The 19,176-nt window shown below is 40.4% G+C and overlaps 1 protein-coding gene across 2 annotated transcripts in view; it reads right to left on the bottom strand.

Annotated features, from left to right (window-relative positions):
- Window positions 1-19,176, bottom strand: part of CADPS2 (calcium dependent secretion activator 2) — a 497,272-nt gene that overhangs the window by 90,278 nt on the left and 387,818 nt on the right. Inside the window, exons 17-18 of one of the 2 annotated variants that reach the window (XM_022582192.3) lie at window positions 5,769-5,872; window positions 4,174-4,182 (exon numbers count right to left, since the gene is read on the bottom strand). In XM_022582192.3, coding sequence (XP_022437900.2) covers window positions 4,174-4,182; window positions 5,769-5,872 — 113 coding nt within the window. The remainder of the gene's footprint in view (window positions 1-4,173; window positions 4,183-5,768; window positions 5,873-19,176) is intronic. The other variant, XM_022582255.3, reaches the window with a different exon arrangement.

Raw genomic sequence — 19,176 nt, 5'->3', positions numbered from 1 at the left:
TTAAGTGACGATGGGCAAGTCAGCTCCCTGGGTGGATTTCCATTTCCTCATCTGCAAATTGCTAATAACGATACTTGTACCAGCCTCCTCCAGGGCTGTTTGGAAAAGTCAAGGAATATGAAAATCTCTTGCTGCACAAAAGTAAAAAAATGAATCATTATCAGTAACATAAAAATGAGTCAAAATTCACACAAATCTTATATTGTGACTTTAGATGTTTTAAAAAGAATGATATCCAACATGAAAGGAATAGTTTCTCTGTGCCAAGTACAGTAAGTCCCCTACATACAAATGAGTTCTGTTGCAAGAGTGCGTTCGTTAAGTCCAATTTGTTTGCTAAGTCCAACAAAGTTAGCCTAGGTACCCAACTAACACAATCAGCTATATAGTACTGTACTGTAATAGGTTTATAATACTTTTCACACAAATACATAAAAAACAAACAAAAATAAACATTTTTAATCTTACAGTATAGTATCTTGAAAAGTACAGTGGTACAGTACAACAGCTGGCATCCAGGGGCTGGCATCGAGTGAACAGGCAAGCAGAGTTAGTGACTGGAGGAGGGAGAGGAGGTGGGAGATGGTAGAGGCGGAGGACTGTCAGCAATAGGAGATGGAGGGCAAGCTGCAATTTCACTCACGCCTGACGCTGATGGCACAGGTTCTGGTTCCTTGCTGGATCCAATTCTATCTACCCTCTTGAAAAAAACGATCCAGTGATGTCTGGTTGGAGCTCTTTTTTTCTCGTCATAGATGACACGGTAGCACTGGATTGCATTCTGAACGGCAGCTGCAACCTTCGTGCACTGTTCTATGTTCGGATCCTGTGCCTCAAAAACTAACAGTGCCTCCTCAGATAAAGAAAATCCCCTTGCCACTTCCTGCATCGTGAATCTCTTAGTTCTTCAGTTACTTCTTCTTCCTCTTGTCTCTCTTCGTCCTTTCTCTGGGCCTCCAATTCCATCAGGTCTTTATTAGTAAGCTCCTCGGGCTGCACAGCAAGGAGTTCGGTGAAGTTGTCCTCTTGTAGATCTAGCTTGAAATAAAGATACTGTCCTACTGCACTCTATACAGTTGTGTAAAGTACACAAAAGCACAACCACCTGTAGAGGATGCACGCACGTGACAATGTACACCAGATGGGTGAACTAACTTAAGTGATTGGACGTGAGAAAGTATGTTCGCATCTTTGAAAGTTGGCAACTTGAAGGTTCATATGTAGGGGGTTTACTGTACTATTCGAAAGGCTTTTTATACATTATCTTACTTATTCCTTTCAGGTAGATGGTATAATTATCCTTATCTTATAGGTTAGCAAACTCAGAGATTAAAGGACTTGCCTAAAGTTGGTTGGTAACAGAGCAATAATTTGAATCCAGGTCAGCTGGAGTGTAGAGACCAAGCTCTTACACATACAGCCTCTTCTTAATTAACTATACATGGCACAGGGCCTGTCTGTCTGTCGGTCTAGTTTTGCAGATCAGACCAATGTTAATGTCCTCTGATTTTTTTCTTGCCGGAGCATCTTTTAACGGTCTGATTTCTTTATATCTCTTCGAATTTCTTTGAGGTTTTAGGCTTTTGATTACTTTTACCCTCAAAATATAGTAAACATTTCATAATTTAAAATACCACAAAAAATATGGCTGCATAAATGAGCAAAAATAGAGTGTCTGATTTTGTAATGTATTACATGCTTTTTTCCCCCCCAAGAAAAGATCAGCTTGCAATCCTGTATTTTGTAGATCCTGTATTTTGTAGATGATCCTGTATTTTGTAGATGATCCTAAAAGCCCTGGTGTCTAGGATACCCAGTGTCTAGGGTATCACCACAACCCCCAACATACACACAGAGCAACATAATGCTAAGGGGTCATATTCTAGAAATATTTAAGTACTTTTGAGGAGCCAGCAGAATGGACTAAACTAAACTGGTGACACCTAAACTACTGCCAAACGAATCATAAGTTTTCTGCACTCCTGATTCACGAAAATCTTTCCCTAATTGTGTTCATAGATGAATATAAATATTGAAATAACCAAGTGAGATGAAGAACTGAAAATGCTTCAAAACATCTTGGGGTAAAGTGCTACTCTTAATATTATACATTTATAAGTCAGTGAGTGACTAACAAACATTTTTGATAGGATATTTTTGCCGATGCAGTTTCATTTGAGAGTCACTGCTGCAAATTGAATTCTGCCTCTGTAGCTTAGTTGTATGAAAGCCACTTACTGGTCATCTTCTTCCAAAAAGAGGAACATTTGCTGGACCACAGGCTAATCTAACCCTAAATCCATCCTAAAAAAGAAAATGTCGATTTATCTCACTGGCTATCCAGATATAAATACTAGGCAAATAAGATGAACTCAACTGTTGAGATGAGTGCAATTTAGTTAGTAGTAGGTAGTAAACAGATCTTGTCTATGATCAAGTTTTGTATAACTACACTTTAAGATGGTCCTTAGATATGCATGGTAGTAGAGAGGAATAAGGATATGAGGAAGTAAAAACAATGGAAAAAAATTTTAAAATCAAACATCCATTCTATGTTAGAATCCATCCAGACGCATAAACTGGTCCAGACACCGATGTTCATGTGAATGACCACATGCACAAATACGTGTGTCCGTACTGAACTCCTCTCCCTGCCCTGACTCTGCTGCTGGAGCAGCCTGGGACCCGGCCAGCTGGAGCGCAGGATGCAACAACCATTTACAGTGAACCGAGAGCTAAGTTGCAAATACCGAATTACCGCCAGACATTCCCCTGGCCTACAGTGTCACTGACATGGTGGACAATATCATATTTAAAATATCTCAGGGACCCTCAATTAAGATTCTGCTGCAACAATAAATCACAAAGTAACAACCTGAGCTGTGCTCGTATCGATCATGTTGCCTCTCTCTCTGCCCCTTCACTGAGGGGTATTTCCAGCCCTCCATCCCCATAGCAGAGTCCCAAGATATGCCAGGAGAAGAGCCTGACAGAACAGAAGGGACATCTCCAGGCTTGCACCATCCTCCTCCTCTCTGCGTTTATATCCCTGCTACGATGCTAAGTGCCAAACCTGCCAGCAAAACTAGGACAAGGCACCCATACCTGCCATTCTACTGAAACCAAGAAACAACAATGTGGTTCCCTGGAAAGTGTGGAGTCTGGAGTTGGCCTGCGTCTTCACCCCGTCACTGACCAGCTGTGCACCTGGCAAGTTTTCTTAGCAGGAAAGTGCTGCGTGTGTGTGTGGAGCAAGTGGGCTGGTGAGAGTCTAAGGCTTTCTGGTCGGCATCTGGGACTTGCCGCCTTTGTCAGAGTGAGTGAGTGGCCTTGGATGGACAGTTGTCGGATCAGTTTGTCTAAATTTCTGGTCAGACACAGTCTCATCACGGGAATGTGGAAGACGTCCTTCAAGATTTTCTGGAAAGGAGTGTAAACTGTCTTTCTCAAAAGAAAACACAGAAAATCGGAAGAAAAGCCTGAGGGGAGAGGTGGAGAGGCCTTCAGAGAGAAGGGAGGACTGTGTTATGAGTAAGTTACTGTCAAAGATCTGAAGGACGTGAAACCTGCTTAACTGAGAAATTGCTGAAGGACAGAAACAACCTCTTGGCCTTGTGAAGTGAACCGCCTCTGTGGAGGAAAGGAGAGGGAAATGAGAGGAGCTGACACACGGCCACTTGAAGGTCTCTGAGGCAGACGCATTAACCTTCACCAAGGGAGCCGGGCCGGGTCCTCTTTTGTGCAGTAGAGTCTAGCCTGGACATTCAGCAAAATCAAGATCAGTGTACAATGCAGTCCATCAATTCACTGTGGAAATGACTTTGGAATCAGATCAATTCACCCCCCAATATTGTTCAAAGGAAAAGCTGGATCTCCTGGTTAAAAAAAGAAAAAGGCCAAAAAAAAACCACTAAAAGATAAAACCAAAACCAAAATGGCAAAATCCTCTCAGCTAGCCTGTACTTAGATGGCCAGCAATAATTATGCATTACTAATAAGACACATTCACGGAAACAGTACAACAAAGAGTTGCCCATTTAAAGAAATACAGTCTTTAATTCCAAGGAGAGGGACTAAGGTGGCTTTAAAAGTGTAACCAGAGTGTGTTCTATCTTATCTTCACATAAAAGAGTTATTCCATGCTAGAAAAATGGTGAAAACAATTTTACTCACCTCTCTTCCCTGAAGAATCCCAAGAGTTTGGAAGCATTGTGGAATGAAGACGTGTCACAGTGTTACAAAGCATTTTAAAAAGAGGTCCTCATAACACTTCTATATTTTGGCATATAGTTGAGTTACATTTATGAGTTTTGATTACCTCTGTTCAAAAAAGTCAACTGTATTTTTGTGGGTTAGAAACTAAGTAATATTTACATTTTAATTGTGTTTGGATACACTGTACTTTAACAAGCATGTAGTGGTTGCAGGGAGTATATAATGCTAATTACATTTAAAAGACAGGAGAGTTATTATTTCCCTTATTAGTGCAGGAAAATTAAATGTAATTTTTGTGAAATGTATAGGAATATTAGATGTACTGTTTAGATGAAATTGGATACCCAATCAGAATTTTTTTTTAATTCAGAAAGGTCTAATACTCTGATGATAATGCCTTTCAACAAAAGGCAACACATACATACATTTTATCATATAATCATTTTCATTGTAACACAGCGGTAGTATTAGCCTAGAAAAGCTCCTCCTGGGAATTCACTTCAAATTACTGAAGCAGCTGTTTCTTCAGTTTAAAATAAAATATCCATAACAAGTTCACACATGACAGATGCAAGGTAAAAGCTAGATTCCATAGTGTGAGCTAAAAGCAGATGTTTTGAATGATCATATTTATAACCAGATACAATAAATCTTAGCTATCTATAGCAAGGTTTCATGAATATTCTTTTCTGAGAATTTGCTTAAAACGTACTTCCTGTAGTTTCTTATATTTTTGAGAACAAGGCTTCATTAGATATAAATATTCTATAAATTCTTCTGTACCTGGTCTTTTTCATACTTACTCATTTCATGTGCTTCCTCAAGAATAAAAGCACTGTTAGGGCACTGAAATTTATTACATTTATTTAATCCTACACATTTTCCCTACCTAATTCAGTCAGAAAACTCGTTTTTTAAAATAAACTCATGGCTATTAGAAAGAATGACACTTTTAAGTCTCAGAATAAGCAGTTTGCCTGATGAAATACCATTATATATTTTTAGTGAATGTCAGTATATAATTAGTACTAGAACTTTTAAAAATCTCTTAAAAATGAAGGTTTAGTGAAAATTTAAAGAAAAGTTTGACGGTAAAAGTGAAAGACCGGAGTTATCAATCATACAGCTCTGAACGTCTTCTATTCAATTTTGGTGTCCTATAGTTTATCACTACTTTCCCTTTTGCACATGGATTAACTTACATTTAGAAACTAAAGCAATCGGGGCACGGGGGAAAAGCAAGTGATCTGGCATCACAAAATGGGGGTTCGTGTTCCAGCTCTGCCTCTTACTAGTTGTACACCTTAGGCAGATCCCATAAGTTCTCCCCCGTTCCTCACAGGAAGACAGCTGTCAGGAACAGATACTAAATTATATACACATACAATTCCTTTGTAACATATAGGAGTTATATTTCCAGGAAATGCACACACGTTCTCAGTTTTCTGTAGATAAATGGCCAGATGTGTATCAAAAGCCACTTCTTCAGTGCTGCTCCCACTATGGTGAAGCATTATGCGATGCTTTATGTGACAGTTAAAACAAGCCATCACCTCTGCATGATGCTCTTCATTCTGCTGTAGGACTTCTATGCAGAGCTCTGCTAGATGAAGAACCTCTTCCAGCTTCCTAGCAGGAGTCGCCTGGTTCATGGTCTCTGCATTAAAAACAGATCATAATAATGTTACCTTGAAAATAAAAAGCCAAGCAGATTCTAAGATGTTAATGATGAGACCAGGGTGTTGAAACAGAATGAGAAAGCATAGTTTTGAGAAATGAGAGACAAGAAATACAAATGAATACAGTCTTTAAAAAAAAATCAGTTCACAAGATTGCACAAAATATTTTACCCACAAAGCAATCATGGGAAACTGCAAGTGCTTTGCCATTTAACATATTACAACTAACAGGTGCATCAGCACATTAGATGCTCAACTTCTGCAACAAACAAGTTATAATTCTCCTCAAGGTCAGAAATACAAAGAAAGGCAGATACCACAGTCTTTTCCTTCTCTCTGTATTGTATTAGCAATACAATACCATTCTCACGAGATGAGTCATTCCTGGCATTAGTGAAACGCAGGCTTTTCTGTTGCTATTCAGATTTCCAGCCTGAAATGTCTAAGGTTCATGTTGATCTTAAATGGAAGAAGTACAAAGTCACCTAAAACAGCTCTGACAGGCTGCAATTAACTGATTTCCTCTCCTCCAACCGGGGAGGGCTGAAGAGCCATTCTTTAAAGTTGAAGGTTCTCCTAGCATTACAGCAAACTGGTATAAAAAGGCCAGGCCGCAATGAGATTAAGTGCAGCTGAAATTCAGCAACAGAGAAGGCAAAGCAGTTGATTTCAGAGATAAAACGAACTGGCAAAAATTAGAGGTGCCCTGTGTAATGAAACTGTTTCACAAATGTGAGGAATAGAGTTTCCAATAAGGATACTAAAGATAAACGTTTCTGGACTCTCTCTTTGCCCCTGTATGGAGATTGTAAGGAAGAGAAATAAAATGTTTAGAAAGACCTTTTTCTGTGGAACCTAAGGAGTTTTTTTGTTTTTTTGGCGGGGGCAGGGCAAGAGATCTATTCCCTCTACATCTCCCTATAACTTCAGCCTTAACTTTGGAAGACTTCCATTTGCTCTTAATTTGTTTCCAAGGGACATACGATTCAGTGAAACAGCCTATGATTGGTGCTTGTTCATTAAACACTTTTTATAAGCTCACTATGGGTCACAGTGTGATGCACGTGGGGTTTCCCATCCTCCAACCCTGATACACATCCTCCCAAACTCCCCTGCAGGATTAAAGCCACTGCTCATCTGTCACAGGGATCAAAGAGTAGGATGATTCTTCAGGACAACAGTCCGCCAAACACAACAGAGTTGAGTGTGCCTACAATAATCTTAGCTGTGGGAAGTAGGAGGAAGTAGAAGACATGTCCCTGCTCTTAAACCACTCAGACTCCAAAAATCACTGCTGCTGGGACCCTTAGACATCCACTATCCAACCTCCCGTCTGTTTCATGATCACTTCAACATCCTCAAACGAGGGTGAAGTCAAGGAGGCTTGTGACTTTGCACGACAGTCTGCTCCACTTGGGGGCAGCTCTCGCTATTGCAGTGAGGAAACTTCAAAGTTTGGAAACAGTGTAAAGCAAACAGAGGGGAGGCAGGGGATGTTAGGAGAGACTGCTGAGAGCAGGTGTATTTGGGGGGGGGCGGGATATCAGTGGGAAGATAAGAACCTGAAACAGGTCCTAAAGGAGAAGCAAATGACCTGGGTAAGAGGAGCAAGGGTTTCTAGAAATGCTTGCATGTCAGAGATGTGGTGCGTTTCAGAGGAAGGTGATGATGAAGGTGGCTACAAATGTCACCATTTATTGAGAGCCAATTAAGTGTCAGACCCGGCACCAGGCACTTCCCATGTGTCATCACACTAATTTTCCTAACAGCTTTAAGCCATTTGGTTATTTATTCACGTAAGTCGTAAATGAGGAAACAAGCTTGGAGAGATGAAATGCCACAGCTAACACGTGGTAAAGGTGAGACCTGACTTGGTGTGGGCTCTTAGCGTCTCTACCCTGCACTTGCCTGGCTGGAGTAAAAAAGTTCTGGGAAATGATGGGTGAGGAGCCTGAGGTTGGATCGTGGCTTCCCTGGTGGTGCAGTGGTTGAGAGTCCGCCTGCCGATGCAGGGGACACGGGTTTGTGCCCTGGTCTGGGAGGATCCCACATGCCGCGGAGCGGCTGGGTCCGTAAGCCATGGTCGCTGAGCCTGCGCATCCGGAGCAGGGTTCTCTCAGCTTTTCTCAGAGGCTTTAAGTAAGAAAATAAATAGATTCAGTAACTATATCCTATCTGGTAACCTGGAGCAAATGTTTCTTTGCCGGGCTTCAGAATAAATTAATTTTGGGAGAACGTATTTGTGGTTGTGTAGTACGAGGAAGGACTGGTGGGGACCAGGTCTAGCGTATGGAGAACTATGGGAAGACGGTAATGGGAACAGAAAAGAAGAGAAAGGTAGAAGGGACGCTTTGAAGAAAGGACTTGCAAGCCTTTGTGAGTGACTAGAAATTGCGGGTCAGAGAGGACAATGACCTTGAGGTTTGGAGACTGCATGGCTCAGAGAATGGAGATGCGTGGCTGACGAAACCACCAAATGGGTCTTCGATGGGCCACCCCACCTAATTACCATGTACATAAAATTTAAAGCAAGCACATTATTCTAAACTACAAGGAAAGTGGTGCATTGTAAAATCTGCACGCACAGGGAGTTAGGATATCTGGATCCTTTGCCTGGAAAACTCCTACTCATCATTCAAGACACAGCTTTAATGCTACCTTAAATGTAGGACCTTCTCAAAGTTCTGGGGCTGGGTGAGTCGCTCCTCCCTCTGGGTTCCCCTATTACCAGCTCATGAGCTGTTACTAGACTAGGCCCAGATCAGTCAGAAACTGGGTCTCATGATCTTGCGCTCTCACTACCTTGAATAGGCTTTGGACCATGACAGGTACTTAATGAATGTTTACTGAGAATGCAGTAGTATAATTTTTGGGAAAGGGCATGTTAAAAATAGAATCAATGCCCCAATTATTTCATTTCACTTTGTGTGGGACTGCAAATAGCTCTTCTGTCACTCACAAACCAAGGGTGGACAAGACAGCAAGTCCACCAATGAAATGCAGCTGTAGTCCAAGGACACTGCTCAAATAATTGATGAAGCTGTGTTCTTAAATTATTAGAGATTTTTTGGGGAAGAGTTTTCAAAATAATTTTTAATTCTCAAGAGCGTATCACTTATATTCTTTAATGTTTCCATCTTTAGATTTTTTTTGTTTTTGCTTTTTTTGGCTGCATTGGGTCTTTGTTGCTGCGCATGGGCTTTCTCTAGTTGTGGCGAGTGGGAGCTACTCTTCATTGCAGTGGCTTCTCTTGTTGTGGAGCATGGGCTCTAGGCACAGGGGCTTCAGTAGTTGTGGCTCATGGGATTAGTAGTTGCGGCTCGTGGGCTCTAGAGTGCAGGCTCAGTAGTTGTGGAGCACGAACTTAGTTGCTCTGTGGTATGTGGGATCTTCCCAGACCAGGGATCGAACCCATGTCCCCTGCATTGGCAGGCGGATTGTTAACCACTGCGCCACCAGGGAAGTCCCTCCATCTTTAGAATGAGGGTGTTGAATTAAGTTGAGGATTCTTAACCCTAGGGGTTAGGAATAGGTTTTAGGGAGTCCTTGAACCCCTTAAAATTATATGCTAATTTTTGTGTATAGAGGCATTTTTGGGGGAGTGAAAGATCACAACTTTCAGATTCTCAAAGTAGTCTATGAGCCAAACAAATGGTAAGAATCACTGAACCATATATGCTCTAAGATTCCTTCTAGCTAAGAGAGTCTATGCTTCCTATAAATTTTGGGCTTTACCTATATTGGATTGTATCATTTCAACTTCATGAGGAAAGGGAAAGGCAACAAAATGTAATTGTTTTGATCACAGAAGAGAAACTTATTTTTCCTACATACTTTAGTACAATATTTACTCTACCCCTAAAACCATTCTGAAAGTTAGGGAATCAGGAGCCCCATTTCCAGATTAGGGAAAAGTGTCTTGGAGAGGTTAAAACAGTGATAATCCAGTGACTTGAATTCTTTTCCATTTTCAAATTCTCTGAATAGGATTAACATACACACACATACACTCAACTGAATATATATGTTCAATATAAATTTCTGAAATAGCTGAAAGCTTGAGTTTATAAAGTCACCATATCCTTAGCCACAAGTAGGCAATAACGGGAAAGAATCAAGGAAGCAACCTGAAAACGTATTTCTGTTTATGTGTGAATATATCAAAACCAGCTTTTACATTTAACACTCTCTTAAGGAAAAACTCACAGAGTACCCTGTGTTCTACTGAAACTTAAAAACAGTCTGAAACACTTTATTCTTTCTAGATTAAATTTACTGAGAGGATCAAAACTTTGTACTTGAACATAATGACCACTCTAATACTTTAAACAAACAGCATTTTTATCAAGTACACTATGTATGCCATCTCTGGCTGCCACTCATTTGACTACAGCCAATAAGTTTAATGCATTTTTTAGCTAGAACTCTACTAGATAACAAGGTTATCAACAGCTCCATTAAAATTCTGAGCACTGTGAATATTTGAGAATTCCCCCTTAAAATGTCCACTTTCCCTCTTTTTGCAACATTTCTACAGCATTACAGATGCCTCTATATTCTTCAAGCTTCACGCCAAGTTGCTGGTAGTTGGTAACGCATTTCAAATAGTGGCATTTAAAACAAATACACCCCAAAGTAGCAAGGTTTCTTGATGAATTTCAATGTATTGCTCTTGGCTACGATACTTCTTCATTCTGGAACACTTTTACTTTTCTATGGCAACACTGCTAGGCTCCTCCAAGCAATCCCTTGTAATTATGCACCTGTGTACATTTAAGAAGCGATCTCACTGGAAAAAAAAGTCAGAGGTGGGGAGATGTAAGAAGACAGCCTGACCATTGTGTGTTAGCAGGCTTTAACTCCGTTCCCCTGCTTCAAAGAGGGTGCATACTCTCAGCATCCTCTCCTTGGCTGCCTCCTTTCCTGCCACTGCGTGTCACATTGGATACACAATGATGCTCATTGTGAAGGTTGTAAGGGGATATGGGGAGAAGACCAGTAAAATCATTTCAGTCCATTTTTCTCCATATAAGATAAAAAGAAATTTGAAATGTATTTGACCTTAACTTTTAGCAGACTGATTGTATCTGTACTTGCAGCTAAACAAGGACTAGAATTCAAGATGGTGTTGGATTGAAGGGCAATGGTGATAATCCCACTGCAGTACTGCCTTGTCTACTCTCCTCTGCATCTAGGTCATGATAACAGCTAGAGTGCACCAACATATAATTCCTATATATGCGCTAAGATTTCTTTTTTTTTAACATCTTTATTGAAGTACAATTTATTGGAGAAACTAATAATATAGTTTCTGCTTTATAACAAAGTGAATCAGCTATACATATACATACATCCCCATATCTCCTCCCTTGCACTAAGATTTCTTGCTGGTTCTTCAACATCCCCAGATTTTGTGGCCCTGAATTCGATTCAACAAACATATATTGCATGTAAGATATTGTACTAATAACTGAGGGGATAAAATGATGAACAAAACAGTATTTCTGCCTTCAAACAATTTATGTATCTCTTTCCCTAACCAGTTTATAAAGTAGAGGATAGAGCTGCATCCCATGCATTTTTGGTCAATATGAGGAAGTTCTATAATAAAGCTCTGATAAAGAGTGAATTAAATGCATTCAATATGCAAGAAAAGAGTTACTAGCTTGCGAGAAATAGGATCAAAGATATATCAAAAAGAGGGCTTTAAATTGCTCATGCGTAATATATGGAGTTCTTCAGAATCAAATTATCCTTTTAATGGGTGGGTGTTTGAGTTCAGAAACATTAGATCAGAGAAAGCAGCAGTCTGACACTGAGGTCTCCCATCTTTTTCCTCCTCCCATCTGAAGAAAAAGAACTGCCTCCCTCTAAAGGACAAAAATCAGATGAATGCGGAGAAAGCCCTGACATTCAGGAGGTAACTGAGGCAAGAAACTTGTATGCCTGAAGAAAAGACTGGGGAGAACTGCAGGTCCTGGGGAAAAAAAGAAAAAAAGCAGCCACATAGCACAGGGAGATCAGCTCGGTGCTTTGTGACCGCCTGGAGGGGTGGGATAGGGAGGGTGGGAGGGAGGGAGGTGCAAGAGGGAAGAGATATGGGGACATATGTTTATGTATAACTGATTCACTTTGTTATAAAGCAGAAACTAACACACCATTGTAAAGCAATTATACTCCAATAAAGATGTAAAAAAAAAATCCTAAAAAAAATAAATAAATAAATAAAAAAGAAAAGAAAAAGAAAGAAAAAAGAAGAGGAATGAGGGGGAGAAAATGGGCAAATGACTACTTTCTAGAGAAAGGAGTTAAAGGAAGGCCTACAGTTTGGAAGGAGTAAGGATTCCAGCAACATGGAAGCATCTACATGGGACACTGTGGAGACCCAAGTAGTGAGGCTCTGCCTTGTGAGGTTTAACTAAACAAGGAAGTTGAGCCAACGGTACAACACCTGAGTTCTTCTACCTGAAACCCTAAAGTTCATTCAGTAGCAAGGACTGTCAGCACCCTCTGTGGACTGCTGGTCAGAAAAACTTATCTACCCACAGACCCCGATGAAAAATGGTGGAACGGACCCCTCTATTTCCTTGTGCCCCTTCTCCACCAAAGTAGACGGTGACCGCTCCCACCAGCCACCTCACCCTCTTACAAAAACATAGGGCAAAACCACATTACACACGTTGCGCACTGCTATGGGCACATACATGATTTGTACCAGTTAGAGAGATCAGAAATGGTTCCATCTGAGCTACCACCTCCATCTTCAATGCCTTTTTCCATTCATACACCCCTTTAGGCCAGCCCAGCTGGCTCAGGGAATTTCTACTGGCTCCCTAGTTTGTCCTAATTTAAACCTAGCTTAATTCTTGTCTGGGATCAGTGTTCTCCCTCTTCGCATGATCCAGACTGAGGACTCAGTTGGGAAGTGTAAATTTTATTGAGATTTTCTGACCCATCCTTTAGCTCCAGGCATAGCAACCTGTGGTGAGTGATACAGTACCAGAGTCTAGTACAGCTAGGCCCTTGGGAGTCCTACCCCTGCCAGATCTCAATACTCATGGGCCTTTTCATCCCAAGAGGGAAGGAGGGCAGGAGATCAAACACTTTCCCATTAAACAAAACAACCCCTCCCCCTCCCACCTGTCTGCCACCTTTAGAGCTTGTGACTAGATTAGATGATTCCGGGCGGTGGGGGGGGGGGGGGTGTAATCTCCCTCGACTTAGTCTCCTAGAGGGAATAGTATATAACTTTCTGGCTAAGAAGACCACCTCAGAATCCAGGAGAAAGGCGGTGTCTAAATCTAAACCCCACTTCTCCAGCCTGACCTATACTTACTTGCCCAGTATGTGACGCCCCAAGACTTGGTACTGTCAACTGATGCAAAAGGATGGAGAATCACTGACTCTCTCTTGGCTTCTCTGACTGCAATCTATTATGGTTCTATGACTGCCAGACATAATACATCACCCTAATCAATGAATGGAGTATTTTCAGTATCGGTCTGTAGTTTGCAACTTCATCATGCACCAGAATCACCTGGAGGGCTTGTTAAAACACAGATTGACAGCACTACCCCTAGAGTTCTTAGATTCAGAAGGTCTTTTTTTTTTTTTTTTTTTTTGCTGTACGGGGGCGTCTCACTGTTGTGGCCTCTCGCATTGCGGAGCACAGGCTCCAGACGCGCAGGCTCAGTGGCCATGGCTCACGGGCCCAGCCACTCCGTGGCATGTGGGATCTTCCCTTACTGGTGCACGAACCCGTGTCCCCTGCATCAGCAGGCGGACTCTCAACCACTGCGCCACCAGGGAAGCCCCCAGAAGGTCTTGCTTGGGGTCAAAGAACTCGCAGTTCCCAGGAGATGCTGATGGTGCTGGTTTGGGGAATGCACTTTGAGAACTACTAGTGTTTACGAAAAACAAAGATGAACTGTTTAACCTTCAGATTATTTCCTCCTTTACCTACCCAAAATCAAGCTATATATATATATATATATATATAATTTTTTTTTAAAAGAAGATGTTGGGGGTAGGAGTTTATTAATTAATTAATTTATTTTTGGCTGTGTTGGGGCTTCGTTTCTGTGCGAGGGCTTTCTCTAGTTGTGGCAAGCGGGGGCCACTCTTCATCGCGGTGCATGGGCCTCTCACTATCGCAGCCTCCCTTGTTGCAGAGCACAGGCTCCAGACGCGCAGGCTCAGTAGTTGCGGCTCACGGGCCTAGTTGTTCCGCGGCATGTGGGATCCTCCCAGACCAGGGCTCGAACCCGTGTCCCCTGCATTAGCAGGCAGATTCTCAACCACTGCACCACCAGGGAAGCCCAAGCTATATCTTTACATAAACTTCATTTTAGGAAAAAGGTGACTTTTGTGTAGAATCGGAACACATTTTACCTTCCAGTATCGTTATCCCAGATAGGATGAGGTACATATTTGGACAATCCTTAGATGAATGAAAATAATCTACGATGTTATGGCCTGCCTATGGACGTTTAAAATCCATGAGAATACCAATGCCACAGATGTTTGAAAACAATAGGTCTGTGGCCTCCTAATCCCAAGGCTCCCTTTGGGGCCAACTTGTTTAATGACCCTGTCATTTAAACCAACAGTTGCAGTTAATATCTCCTTGGAATTAACCATGCTAATGATACACTGCTTTCGAATAACTGTCCTGCAGTCACAGTCACATTAGCTGCTTTACCTGGATTATCTTTCGCATCAATAAGTTCATTTTTAAGGAAATGGTCAGCTATAGAGCAAAGGAGAATTGGATACTGGACTAGAGGCAATGGCGGTCAAACTGGAGGCAAACTGAGCAATCTCCATAAGGCAACAGCCAGTGGTGATCCATGAGTGCCTGGCCATAAAAAGTCAGATACCTCTGGACGTAAATGTCAGTGACACTTTGTGAACCTTCCTTGAGGAGGAACATGGAGGCATCGTCTCCTCTTAAGATCTTAAAGACATGATGGTGATGGAATTACAGAGAGAGGATTATTAGGACACACACACACAATTTAATATTATTTGGTTTAACATTTGTCACAGGCTTTTATAATTATGTGACTTATAGGAGTGGAGAAATAGGGGGGGGGTTCCCTGGTGACCTCATGGTTAGGATTCTGGGCTTTCACTGCCATGGCCAGGGTTCAATCCCTGGTCGGGGAACTGAGATGTCGTGCAGTGTGGCCAAAAAAGAAAAAAAAAAAAAAAAAAAGATTGGAAAAACAGACACCTTGGTTTGAGTTTTATTAAAGTTTTAACTTAGCCCTTTTAGCTGCTGAGATTCTGGCTCTCCTTAAATCTGTGAAACCAGAAGATCTAAGACCTCACAGGAAGAAAATATCTACATCGTGTTGCTGACTGCAGAGCCTGTGAAGCCTTGAAAGAGAAAACAATTTTCTTACATGCATATTTACTTTGCTCTGGTTAGCTCTGGCTGGAACTGTGTGGTAGGATTCTAACGACAGCAGAAATTTTCCTCCACTGGCCGTTCTGTCAGCTAGTTGCATAACAGGGGCTTTTCTAGAGACTGGGCTTTAGCCATGATAGCTATATCTGTATTTCACATACACAGATTACATTCAGCAGCTGAAACTGAGAAATGGCCCCTTCCCTGGTTTATTGCTCTTCATATATATATATATATATATACCGTATTTACTTCTCCCCAATATAATTCAGATTCAGAAACTGAAAACCATCAGAATAATCTCAATTATGCCATGCCAATACTAAATTATCATATAATTAAAGCCTATAGCGTCTTAAATTTCATGCCTAGATCTTCTTGTCTTCTAATTACATTTACCTGAAACAAGCAGCCTCTCCATGGTCGTTTGTTACATTCCCACAGAAAGGGAATAATACCCTCACACCTCCACACTTATACCTCTCCTGCCACTTATGCTCTTTTTTCCATTCTCAGGGAGAAAGTCTGCCTGTGAACAGTGGGGGTTAGGCAAGCAGGATCCAGTGAGGCAATGGAGGTGAAGATGGTTTGTTCAGGAATGAGCAGTGGTTAAGGGGAAAGGCACTCCAGAGGCTTGCCAGCTGGGTAGCAAGCTGAAGGAGAAGAAACGAGAAGTTTCCCAGACACAGCAACTACAATATGAAAGAGATAATTTGAAGATTTGTAGCCTTGGGTGCTAAGAAATTAGTCAAAAGATCTTGACGTCTGTACATATGTCTTTGATTCCTTTGACACATAATCAAGATCTGTTAGGGCAGCCAGCTCCTGCATTAATGGTGATAAAGTATTTGATGCCAAGATTTGGAGAGAGTCTCCTAGCTGGACAAGTGTAAAGACCAAGTGTAGAGAGTAGGGTTGGGCTTGGTGACTTCCTGAGTATTTCTATGGTTGGTTTTAACATCGTGGGTCTGCCTGCCACTGTGAATGTGTGTGTATGCACCGATGATGCCTCAGGGATATTTTATAGGTTTCCCTTTTGAAAAAAATCCGGCATTACAAATTCTTCAATTAGGTCTTTAAATTGAGTGAAGCTCTACGTCCACTTCGCTGTGGTCTACAAGAAATCTCCCTAATTTCCCAAACTAGTCATCTGTCTAGGCTTTGAGTACTTACAAACTCTGTTGAGAAATAAAGAGGTGAAATCTGTCAGTTTGCATTACTCTCGTTTTGTCCAAGTGAAAAGACTTTTTAATACATCTAAACTACTCGGATTAACAAGGTGCTGCAGGAGCCACACTGCTGCATGTCACTTGGTTACCTGTTGACATGTGTTAGTAAATAAATAAGAGGGTCATCAATCAGTTGGTTTCAAACCCTGGATTTAGAGAATGATAAATTCTACAGAATTGCTCATGAAAGGAGGAAAGCTTGCTATTTCAAGACTGCATTTATCTGTGAATCACATTCCATATAAAAGTAAAAATAAAACAAACACACAAAAAATACATGACACACTGTCAAGTGAGCTGAATAACCTGACATCATTTCTGAGACCTTTTAGGGAACAGGTGTTGAACACTTGTAATGAGATTTCCATGCATCTTCAGAGGAAGGAGATAGGATTCTAGCAAGAGCTGTTCAGAGTGTTACAGATCATGGCTGAGGGAACAGTTCTCAGTAAGGAACAAACTGAAAGAGATATTACATAAACGTTTGGTTTTCTCAGGAGGTGCTTATGTTTTAAGAATTTTTGCAGAAGGCAAATGTTCACACAAGAGAAGCTTTTGGAAGAATATAATTTTTCCAGATCCTGAGGAATCCGGGATATACTTAATTAAGTACTCCTGATACAATATCTTGTGCATTTACCTCATTATTTTACATCTTCTTCTGAAACTCTGAGAGTCAGTGTGGTTCATGGAGCTTTCATTTCAGAGTGTGAAGTATTTTTTTCAAGCATAAATGGTTGGTTGACAATTCTATGTAGAAAATGAAGTAAGTAAACTGGACACTTAGAAAACTGAGGATGTGAAAAGGTAAAAATATTAGTTGAAGATAGTTACAATAAAGAGTAATGATGCATTTATAGTGATAGCTGTTTTCTTCAATACTTTGAGGTCTCTCTGGAGACCACGTTTTTATCAGAGAGGGCTTCAGTTTATTTTAATCCATTTAGTGAGCCCTTCTTTCTAACATCTCTGAAACAGCCCATCCTTCCATACTGATTTGTGGTCCCACTTTATTCTCGATGAAGCATATCAGTCTCCCATTTATACATGACTCTGTCTCTACATTCCTCTTCTGAGTATCTGCCTGATCCTGGGCTTTGGTGATGGTTTTGTAATTTGTCTTAGTATCTGGCAAGGCAAATCTCCACACTGTTTTATTTTTTCCTTAAGGTGATATAGTTTTCCAGTATCCTTTATTCTTTTACTTAAATTTTGAAGTAACTTTATCAAATTAAAAAAAAAAAACCCTGGAATTCTGATGGACATTGCAGTGATTTTATAGATTAATTTGGGGGGAGAGTTTATATATTATTAAGTCATCTCTCTTAAGGGCATGAACTGTCTCTACATCTATTTACATTACTCTGTGATCTTTATTTGAATTTCAAAATTTTTTTATAGAGGTCTAGGAAGTTTTGTATAATCTGGCTAAGTTAACTCTTGGATGCCTTATAGTTTGGTGGTTACTATGAAAGGTACCTTATTTATCTATCTATCTATCTATCTAGTTGAATGATGGTGCAGAATAGTGTTTCTGAGTGTGGTCCATGGACCACTGTGGATCCCTAAGACCTTTTGGGGGCCTGCATAGTCAAAAGTACTTTCATAATAAGATGTTTTGCCTTTTAAATTCTGTTGACATTTACAGTACTGATGCAAAAGCACTAGTGGGTAAAACTGTTACCTCATCATGAATCAAGGTTATGGTGCTAAATTATACTCATCACGTATTCTTTATCACCATTCACTCAAGAAAAACAGCTAGTTTTACATAAGAATGTCCTTGAGGAAAGAGTAAAAAATTATTAATTTCATTGAATCTCTACGCTTGAGTATACATTTAAAAAAGTATCACCTGTGACAAAATGAGAAATTTGCATAAAGCACTTTTGTGTACTGAAGTATGATGACTATCTCAAGGAAAATTGTTTGTGTGATTGTTTGAGTCCAGGGCTGAGCTAATTGCTTTTTGTTTTCTTTCACAGAGAACCACTTGACTACTGGCAAAGTATGGTTATCCAGACTTGGAAATTTGGTAGATACTTTCTGAAAAATGAAGTAAACCTCTCACTTTAAGGAAACAATAGATAGTATTTGTTGCCAATGATAAAATGGGAGCTTTTAAGGAAAAGTAGAATTTTAGAAAACTTGTATCTGTCAGGAGCTTGACAGCTTCCTAATACTTTAAGACTCTTCTGATGAGTCGGGGTGATATTCACAAGGGTGATTTTTTGGTATTACATAATATTTGTTAATGTTAAGAAGACTGCAATTCACTGCATATTTTTCAAATAATCAATACATAATGTTAAAAATTATGCACGGTGAAAGATCTATTCAAAATACATGATAAACCAGTGGAATTTAATGTAATAGCATGAAAAGTTCATTGATGTACTTTCAGACTTCACATTTCAATTAAACTGTAACAAACTCCCAGTTGCCGAGTTTTGGTATAATATCAAAGAAGAAAACCCACAATTATCTGAAAAGTTTTCTAAAATATTCCTCCCTTTTCAACTACATATAAGCCCAGATTTGTTTTTCGTGTCTTAACCAAAATAATATATTGCAATAGACTGAATGCAGAGCAGGTATGAGAATCTAGTTGTTTTCTATTAGGGAAGCCATTAAAGAGATG

The sequence above is a fragment of the Delphinapterus leucas genome, chromosome 9 (assembly GCF_059928025.1).
Source record: "Delphinapterus leucas isolate spDelLeu-1000000601 "Yukka" chromosome 9, BTC_Dleu_Yukka2, whole genome shotgun sequence".
NCBI classification, from domain to species: Eukaryota; Metazoa; Chordata; class Mammalia; order Artiodactyla; family Monodontidae; genus Delphinapterus; species Delphinapterus leucas.
This window is presented reverse-complemented; position numbering and strand designations above follow the sequence as displayed.